The sequence below is a fragment of the Glandiceps talaboti genome, chromosome 18 (assembly GCF_964340395.1).
Source record: "Glandiceps talaboti chromosome 18, keGlaTala1.1, whole genome shotgun sequence".
NCBI lineage: Eukaryota > Metazoa > Hemichordata > Enteropneusta > Spengelidae > Glandiceps > Glandiceps talaboti.
Window position 1 is genome coordinate 8,541,815 of NC_135566.1, and position 10,842 is coordinate 8,552,656.

Genomic DNA, 10,842 nt, shown 5'->3' on the forward strand with positions numbered 1-10,842 from the left:
AAGACAGGCACAAACAGACAGACTGACAAACACAGGGACTCACACATCCTGACACATACAGTGACTGAGAGGCAGAGAAAACTAAATATGAGAATGAATGTGATGTTATAGATTTTCGTTTACATTTTCATCATGTACACATGTTTATCCTGGGGTTTTTTTTTCAAGGATTTTAATCAATGATTGCTCAAACCCTTTAATAAATTGTGACAGGTCGGGACAACCTTGACCGATGTGAGTAAAAAGTGTCAAAACAACAAAGATTAATAGCAGAAATTACGTATCAAAATATATTTCATTCACTGGTAAAATTCTTAAATTTTCAAAGTTATATTGTGACGAATGTGTGGTGTGCACATCGTACAGTCATCGCATCGGGTAGTACATTGTACGTGACACTGGTCGCGACGGGGTGCGTATCATATGACACACACGCCCGGTGCAGTGCACACGCTGTCCGTTCGTACATCGTGATCAGCCTCCACGTACGTACTGCAGTACACAACTGAAGCGAAGTAAGGCAAGGGGGGCGACGCGACGCAACCAATGTTGTGACCAGAATCAAACATATAGTACATCTGATTTAGATTTCAATGAGTCGGAACACTAGGTTCCTATAATATTAATGGAGACCTACACTTTTTATGGGTATTGAGTCTACAAAATGTCATACCTGCAAACTTTTGTAGAAAGGATTGATATCCAAGTCGTCTCCGTCTGCCATCTTGTCTCTCGTATACTGCACTCACAGCAATAAATTTGTGTTCACGGTGAATGAATTAAAAATCAATACTTTTTAATTTTTACCCATTTATCATGGTATCAACACAATTTTAATATTTTCGTGAACAAATTACATTGATAAATAACGGAAAACTAAAAGTAATAAACAATTAATTTATCACTTTTCATATCTCTGTCGAACGAGGACGAAAAGTTCAGAGGTCACATGTCTCCACTTTGGAAAACGTGCGGCAGACACTCTTTATGATTGTGCAGACCTTTCTTCGGAAAAGTGCGCAAAATGGCTTCAAGTTCCAACCCGATTGTCAAGAAACGACGACGTACAACACGTCCAGGCTCAGATATTTCAATATCGTCATCCTCAAAAGACATAAAGAAAGTTAAACTTATGAGTCATGAACCCCAGGTAAGTACTAAACAGTAAACTGTAATTTGTAAACAGTCATACATTCAAACCATTGAACGGTACATGTATTGCATTCAACTGATACATTGAGATGGTCAGCTATATGAAAAGTTATCAAATCTGTCATTTACCCATGGTACATATGCAAAGATGTAGAAACGGTAACTTTTTACATAGGTTGATCTATGTCAGAACATTTTCTGAAAATCCCTAACCCTAAAAAATAAAACTATTGATTGGTGAAGTGAATGGTCCATCGATAAATTATTGATGAAATAGTTGTTTAGTGAAGGATAGATAGACACAGAGTAGTCTTTGTTTATCTTTCATATGTTTGCACTGAAATATATTCAGTATTCAATTTTAAAGAATGCGAAAATCAGACATCCCTCAAATGCCAGCATCCATTAATTCCTAGGAACCAGCATACAGTGAAGAAAAGGAAGTTGAGCTAAGAGATCCACAGAAAGATCAACAGATGTTTGCCACAGCAAGTGGAGAAGTGAAAAAGTGTATGCAACATATCTATAATATCAAAATGGATGGCCCACAACATGGGGTAAGATACTTTTACCTTTCTGATCATGTCAACTGTCACACTACAGCAGCTGCACAACTGTAGTTACAATTGTTGATAACTTTTTGGGTAGCTTCAATAATTGTAGCATTGTTTTTGTTGCCAATTTTTTTTTCATTTTTAGCTCCACTGTCAATGACAGCCGAGCAGAGCTTAAGGGTTTGGTTGATTCTCCATTGTCATCCATCAACTTTCTTTGTGTTAATCTTCTGTGGAAATACTTTGATTTTTGTTGTTACTGTGAAGAGATTTGTAAAGTTTCTCCAATAACTCAACGTACATCTTATTTTTTAACTCTAACTGTTCTAACTTGAAGCACTCTCTTAATGCAGTGTGACCTATGGTAATTTGAATATGATCCAACGTAAATACAGCATTGTAACAGGTCATTTCCTGATATAGGAAGCATGTCTAGGGTAGTTTAGAAACCATGTCATATATATTACCAATTCATGTTAGATTACATCAACAGCTTACATTTTAGGCAAAATAACAGTCAAGATTTAATTGCGACTACACAAGGTTGATGGTGAACATATTTTATTTTTCATTTCATACAGCTTATGTATTGCTTCCTTGACACTGCATGAATTATGATTTCTTTACGTCTAATATGCACATTTTTGCTCAACCATGAATACTACTGATGTAAGTTCATTTTGCTGCTTCATTGCCATTACTTAGGTATATGACCCATATATGTATATGCTGATGAGACTGCGTTTTCATTCTGACTCGTATTACATTGTACATGTATTGATGATAAGTGTTGTGATATTTACAGACCACAGAGGTGAATGAGAAAAGAATACAGGCATCTCTGAATTTTGTGACGTTGAAGAAGCTGAACAGGGTGGCACACATCAGATGTAAGAAGGCAAAGGACGTGACACATGAGTCGAAAATGAAAGTTGATAGCTTTCATTTACAGCTACAGAATCTATTGTATGAAGTCATGCATTTACAAAAGGAGATCAGGAAGTGCCTTGAATTCGAGTGAGTAAAGAGCATAGATTGATACTGTATTTAGGACGATTTCTGTCAGGCGAGATAATGGACACCCTTACTTGTTGATATATCAGCTGACTAGGGAGTAAAGTGCATCTCATCTAACTAGCTGGACGGATGTAGTGCAAATGAATTAGGAAGGATTAATAGTATTTCGATAGGACACCATTTTCATAGTGGCAATATGGAAAATAGAAAGTAGATTGCAGGTATAAGTTTCCTTTAGACAAGTGCTATACTCTGCTATTTTATCCTTATAGGCTGAGGTGTATATTTATTATGATACCATTTTGTTATTCTGATTATTTTTTGGTGTAAAATGATTTTAAAAAAAGGTGACACTGAAATAATGCAAGAGTCTGAAATGGTAGAAACCCCTATCTCACCCCTAGGAGGCCCTACTCATGATAAATCACTTAACATTCCTACAAACTAGTGTGTGAATGGTAAGACCATATGGGCAGACAAATATACTGGCACCTAGTGAAAGAGATGTCTTTTAGTATATGAGGATTAGTTTACAATTCTCGGTACCTGAAATAGAATATTACTGCCTAGGCACATCATAAAAATAATAAACATTCAATTTCTCAGTCGACACCATAACTTCAGCTGCACATGCTTCACATGCAATACTAAAGGTGCACATGAAAGTAAGTCAACCTTCTCATTCTATTTTGACCCACTAGCATGATGCAAAGAGCTATTGCAGGTACAGAGAATTGATGTCTCATTGATATTAGTAGTAAATGAGCACACAAACATCTTGAATCTTGAACTAGTAGTAGTTTTATAACTTAGCGGGCTAATTTCAAGAAGTTGAATTTGAATTGTCTCATTAAATATTCACATCTTTGTTTCCAATCTATAACAGTTCTAAAGATGAAGACATTGATTTGGTAGAAGTTGATGAATTCTACCACGATGCTCCCACTGAGATATCTAAACCTGACATCACTAAGAAAGATCCTCATCAGCTGAGACTAGCCAGACTGGATTGGGAATTAGAGCAAAGACAGAGGTGTGTATTCAACACTTAACAACAGTTGTTTTTAAATACTCTTTCTTATGTATATGAACTCACAAAAAATGTATATTCTTAAGTTACATCGAAAAACAAATTCTATGTGTCAATTCAGAGCATACCTATCTAAATTAGAATCATTATCTATTTTTGAGGGCGTCAACAAAAATACATTTATTTAATTTCTTTTAGTGAAAATTTTTTTCCAAAAGTCAAACGATATGCCTATATTTGTGGCTTCTAACTTTCACTATATCTGCAATGACACAAACTAATGTACATGGAAATGCAATCAGTTGTGAAGTAGGGAATCTCACAGCAAAACATCACCAGTACCATAATGGTGCTCTGTACAGGTCTCATAATTTGAATTGTCTGGGATCGTAAGTTCGTCTTCATGGTCATTTCCTGACTAGTAATCTCTTGTTTCGATTTTCCGTCAGACTTGCTGAAAAATGTAAAGATGCTCAAAGCAATAAAGACATCTTTCTCAAGGAGATCCACACAAAGAAGGAGTACCTTGATAGTTTGCAGCCTAAGCTTACTGATGTACTACAGGTAAGATTTACAGTGTAAGCTATCTGATGTCTACAGGTAAGTTTGACATCATGTGATATCCATCACAATCTGTAATTTCTACCCCAGTTTATTTACCCCAGTGTATAAAAGACTATAACAAACAAGAGAAGGGTAAATGGGGAGTCAAGAAATAGCTTACAGCTAGTCTAGCCTGACCCCCAGCATTGTACATTGTGAATAATATCAGACATGACTAATTTCCATGTATGTATTTCATCATTTTAGTCAACCCAGCCACTACAGATGTTGTCTATGCCCTTTGAACAGACTAGAATGCAGCATAAAACAGCTAGACATTTACCAAGACCACTGTATATATTGTATGTACAAGCTAGTGCTTATCATGAGGCCTGTGGTAAGTTTGATATCTGTGTTTAAAGTTGTACTTACCAAAGAAAATGATTTTGCTCAGTTACTCCTTGTACATACAATGGGGCTACTACATTAAGGTCTGACATCCATCCATCAGTTGGTCAGCCCGCTAATGTATCTCAGATATCGTGAACGAAATGCAACCAAATCCAATGCAAGTTAGATCATATGCTGGATATATGTACACCACTTCACTTCACAATTATGAAATTATGAAACCCAAAGAATCAGTTTATTGATTTCAGCCACAATTCGCAAATATATTATGAATGTAATGTCAATCAACAAATTAAAAAGTAAGTTCATATATGCTTGCAGTACTTGTTGAAGTAAATGTGTCTTGTCATGCTTTGTCTTGTATATTCTATAGATAAACAACTATCTGTGAGTATAGAAGGTGATGTGGAGGCTGCTATAGTTGAGGAAACAACCAGTAGTGTTATAGAATATGACAGTGATTCAGATGATGAAACCGCTGAAAGAACAGTAAGTCGTTAACATATAAAGGCTCATGACTCAATCCCAGGTTCTCAAATTAGTGTTATCTTATCAGTCGAGTCATAAGGAGTATGTAGGATCAAGACCAACTTATCAAGACCATCTCAACCAGACTGTAAGACAAGTCATGTCACTCTGTCCTCACAGGCCTGTGAAATGCATTGACCGATGTGTGAGGGCGCCCTGTCACAGTATACTTTACCAGACTATAGCTCGACCAGACAACTTTTTTCACACCTAAATTAAATCCAAATTTGAACAATCAGCAGTCATTTGACTAAGAATTTGAAGTATATATTAGTGTATTGAAACTTTACAATTTGTGTTACAGAAAAGGAGACGTCGTAAAACTGGAGATTTTCTCAAAGAAAAGAGGAAAAAGATCTTGAAGAAGCATCCTCTTGCTGTTATTCTCAATATTAAATGTGCAGGTATGTGTTAAAGAAAATATGTAATACAGTCAAAAGTTTGAATATTGCTTCACTGTCTGTTTTATAAAGTTAGATAGTACGAGATCTACCGTACCAAATCATGTACATCAAGTTTAATAATCATAGGCTATCAGATTCATCCTCAATGACAAATCTCTCAGTGTATGAAGACTGTTGAATAATTGATGATTTGGCATCAGGAATGTATCATGTTATTAATGTATGTACTGGTCTTGATAGAAAAGATTCGACAGAGTAATTCCAGTAAACAGTGTAGTCAAATTATAGCTTGTAAGCTATGATATCTTTGCTTTCTTTCCAGACGGTTCCGTTCTGTGTTTAACATTCAGTTACTTGACACTACTACAGATAGTCACTGTTGGTGTCAAACTTACACCAGCTTCTGATTCAGTAGTCACTACAATCACTGGAGGGTAAGTTGTGTGTGTGTGTGTGTGTGTGTGTGTGTGTGTGTGTGTGTGTGTGTCTGTCTGTCTGTCTGTCTGTCTGTCTGTGTGTCTGTCTGTCTGTCTGTCTGTCTGTCTGTCTGTATCTGTCTGTGTCTGTCTTTTGTTTGATGTGAAACTTTCACCATCTTCTGATTCAGTAGTCGCCACTATCAGTGAAGGGTAATTCTTGCCTCTGTCTCTGTCTCTGTCTCTGTCTCTTTCTCTGTCTCTGTGTCCACACATGTCCATGTTTGTGCATGTGGCTGTATGTGTGTCCTGGTTATCTCTGTAAAATGAATATAGCCAATGATAGTACAAATATACTTAAAACAATAAAATCTATGGCATCTACAAGTATGGAAAGCTATGATGTTTTAATTCTTCACTTTGAACTGAACATTAAACAGTTGAAAGAACTTTTTCTGAGCTTTCCTGATACTGATTACTGTGAAGTTGTTAGATAATGTACAATAGCTTATTTTAAAGATAAGTGTAGAGACACCAGAGTCAAGAGATGGACTCACATATTGACATCAAATATCAGACAGTCACAATCGATAGTTTTATGAAATCAGAGATGTGTTCTAATATGGTAAATACGGTGCTCAGAAAACTTAGGATAGGTAGTCATATTGTTTACTAAACATCAATATGTTGTATTTCAGTGATCTGTTGTCTCCTAATAGTGTGTTATCATGTCTATTTCCTGATGACTATGGTAATGATACACCGAACACTGCCAATAACTATCAACTAAGCAAACTTGGGTAAGTGATGAACTTTGACCCCTGGGTGCCATAGCAACAATTCATGTACATGTACAGGTAGCTGCAGTGGAGTTACAGATTTACTACTTTTTAATGGGACTGCATTGTCTTATCAACTTCGATTTAGTGAACTTAATTTTAACCACAGTATGAAAGAAAATCCAGTGATAGTTCTGTTCTTTTCAGCGGAAAATCAAGTATAGTATTTGAATAATGATATTCGTTTTAATAGCTGTATATTATAGCTGCACTTAAATGGTGAAAAAGGGTATATAATTATGGTAAAATATGTTTGAAAGAAACATCAGTATGCATAAAAATTTGAAATATGATTTTTGACGACTTCTTCATATCCATATAGTGTAATGTTTTCCATGTTTTCCGATACCTTTATCCAGAATGGATTCATTCCGGGCTTACATCTCAGCAGTTGGTCATCCCTACATGTGGGTTCAAAGGTTAGCTGGTCTCGAATTCTTGGAAGGGGATGAAGAACAAGAAGCTCCTCGTGCCAAGTCAGCGGTCAGTGCCAGTCATGTAGAAGCCACAACCAAGGCTTTGAGGAACAGGGTTAGGGCAAGATTGGCATTACAGAAACAATTGGCATCTTTAGGTAAGATATGTCGGTCATTTCAAAGTAGAGTTAGGCAAGATTGGCATTATTGCAAAGACAATCAGCATCCCTAGGTAAGATAAATAAAGTCACTTCAAAGTAGAGTTAGGCAAAAGTGGTATTTCAAAAACAGTTAGCACAGGTCCACACAGTTAGCATCACTAGTAAAATTTGCCTGTCACCTAGTATAGCAAGTCTTGAGTATATATAATTAAAAAAAATGGCAAACCTAGTCCAATCTTTTTTAACACACATGTACTTCACACAGTGCTTTATGTTAATTATTGTATTTTTAGAACGTCACAGCATTCCAGTACCAAGTGAAAGTCAGCGTTTATTCCCAGCTAAGCTGGATGGAAAGTTTACTAACTGGACTTCACTTACATATGATGACTATTCTGTAAGTAATGTCATATTTTGATGTGTGCATTGTTTGTATAATCAACATTCAATTATGTATCACAGTTATTACTTTTATGCAATGATATGGAAATGTTTTATCCATAAATGGTTCATAAATTCAGTTTATCAACTTTAGTAAACAATGGAGATTTGACAGTATAAAGTTTTAGCTGTCTCAGCCAGTGAATCAAGGTTAACAATATGGTATCATATACCGACTGATATAGCACCCTTGTAGACAAGTGTATAGACGTATACCATAGTATAACTGAACCCCATGACATGTGAGTGCAAATGTGGCATACTTGGGATATTTACACAAGTGCTTGCAGTGTTCTCGTACTTTCACAAACGTAGCAAGTAAATACACCATAGAAAAATACGCCAAGTAAATACCCACATTGGCATTACTGCAGCTAGATTTCTGTTATTATTACAAACGTTTATCTGAAACAGCAAATTTCTCTGCAAAAAGTCCTAATGTCCAAGCACACAGTTTCATATACAAAGAACAAATGCGTACTTCTTTGCATATCATTTGCATACAGGTATGCAATAATGCTTTCGGTATTGGACTGCAGTGCAAGTATGTGCACGCACCAGTGCAAGTAATCACTGGTACATATTTAATAATGATCCATACTGTACTTTCAGCTGATACAGCTGTGATTCCTTGCCGTCTCTACACTTGCCATCTTAACCAGTAACATGTTGTCTCCTAATTTACAGACACTGTCATACACTGCAGAAGTACAAGATGCTGAACTGGTCAATGAATCAGATATGTTATTTAAAGCTACATTTGAGAGAAAATCAGGTAAATGTCACCTTAACAATATGTTGATGAATATGTCATTTGTAAAGAGTCAGCCCTCGTATGCGAGTCATCACAACAAAATAAACGAATGAATGGATAGATAGATAGATAGATAGATAGATAGATAGATAGATAGATAGATAGATAGATAGATAGCTAAATCTAAGTTCCTTTTCAGTGAGGCAATTACTCCAGTGCACCGGCTATTAATACCATGAATTCCTATTGAAATTAAACATTTTCGAAAATTACATAAACAAGCAGGCTTCACAGATTGGTTAGTGCTTGACGGTAATCTTTATAAATATATTCTTATGTTTCTATACCTGTTGTATAAATAGAATATTATCGTAATTTCTAACATTTACTCTCGTTTTTTATCACAACATTACTTTTTTGGCCAAATTATGTATCAAATATTATCAGAAACGAATCAAGACATTCACATTCACATTTACATGTCTTGTATCTTTTTTGTCAATTTGCAGCCAAACTAAATGCAGCCATAGTAGTACCACAAGACTACCCAGCTTCACCATCTTTATTCAGTGTTCAGATTTCATGGAGAGGGGAGCATAATGCTAAAAATGATGAGAGTATCAGGGTGAGTTTTATCTGCTTTTCTTGTCCTTCATACAGATTATCACATTTATAGCTGTAAACTTTAAAGGGGTATGGCCACTCCAGGAAAAAACATTTTTTTTGTCAACTGTAGAGTCATTTCATGATGTTACACCCCTTTATCACTTTTGCAGCAGAACAGTTCATAAATGTTAGCACTTGGGATTTATGAATATTTATGTTCTGCTGTTACATATGTATGTCTACTGACTCCCATGAGACAATGCGTGCCCGTAAGGACCTACACTGAAAAATGAATGAGTAACAAGTTTCAACTCAGTTTTTCTGAACAATCAAGTGTGATGTAAAATAATGAAATGACTGTCCAGAACCTAAAGTTTATAAAAATGCCCATACTTCCTAGAGTGCCATTCCTCTTTAATGGATAAAGATTAAGTGCATTGAACTCCGTAAATTCTTTTGTTTTGAATTTTTTTGTCTTTGAATTATTTTTCAGCTTATGGAAAGTGAATTGAACGTCCATTTCAGAGAATTAATGGTACATGGATCAGCTGACTACCTTCTGACCAATCAGCTCCAGCGACTCTTGATGTGTTTTGATGTCTATCTAGAAGCCAAGTCTTCATTGGCCAGTTTAGCAGCACCTGTAGAGTTTTCTAAGGACAAAGTAATGCCAAGACTAGCCAGGTGAGACTTTGGTGAATAATAAGGACACTCCTGGCAGTGAATTTGACAGTCTATTTGAACAATTGCTATATTTCAATTTGGAATCACTAATTCATGAATTTATTTTTCTTTCTATTTTACAGAGGACCTCACAGAGCCAAGCCATACAAGTACAATCCTCATCATGGTTTCTTCAGTCACAGATAGTTGAGCGAATTCAAAAATTTATAGATTTTTTACATCAAAGAACAAGCTGAAGTTAAACCTAGTTTTGAGACCACAAAGGAAGAATCATGGGTCTTGTGACTATTATATTATTTTGACATTATAAAAATGAAATATTTTGAAGTATGATTTTCATTTTATCAAGAGAGCACTCATAAATTACGAGAGGTTGCAGTGGTGCCCATGTAAAAGTTACTTACTTCTTATGTTCTGTGTCGCTTCTCATCTAGTTTTAATTTGTAGGACTGCTTAGGCAACATTTTGTTAACCGTTTAGAATGCCATGTATCGTAAAGGTTGTATAGAAAACTGAATTTTTGTTAAGAATCATGTCAGAATTCACATGTGAACACACTGAAATAAATGATATTTGAACAGATCTGTGTTTCATAGTACATGACTTACTGAGTTTATACTTCGTCAGAAATGTTTGTGTTTGGGATGAGAACAAATAAGTGCACTGTATGTGGAGTCATGATGGCTGAATGGTTAGAGTGGTCAGCTTTGAATCTGCAGGTTTCAGGTTCAAGCTTTGCCACTGCTGTTTATTTTTAAATGGCTAAAATCCGTGAGCAAGATTTGAACCATGATTGTGCATCAGTCAACCCAGCCATAATATTGATTGGGGATCAGTATGATGTTGCCTATTCACTCACAGAGGCAGCAATTGATTGTATGCTCCC

General features: G+C 35.8%; 1 protein-coding gene across 1 annotated transcript; it reads left to right on the forward strand.

Annotated features, from left to right (window-relative positions):
• The first annotated feature begins 966 nt into the window (after positions 1 to 966).
• On the forward strand, positions 967 to 10,518 carry LOC144449388 (THO complex subunit 5-like). The gene is made up of 16 exons (XM_078139916.1): positions 967 to 1,150; positions 1,569 to 1,709; positions 2,512 to 2,723; positions 3,610 to 3,756; positions 4,203 to 4,317; positions 4,564 to 4,693; positions 5,081 to 5,196; positions 5,540 to 5,639; positions 5,962 to 6,073; positions 6,754 to 6,855; positions 7,254 to 7,468; positions 7,765 to 7,868; positions 8,600 to 8,687; positions 9,176 to 9,291; positions 9,766 to 9,956; positions 10,079 to 10,518. The coding sequence occupies exons 1-16, from the start codon at positions 1,025 to 1,027 to the stop codon at positions 10,140 to 10,142; spliced, it is 2,079 nt and encodes a 692-aa protein (XP_077996042.1). The 5' UTR covers positions 967 to 1,024; the 3' UTR covers positions 10,143 to 10,518.
• Positions 10,519 to 10,842: the final 324 nt, after the last annotated feature.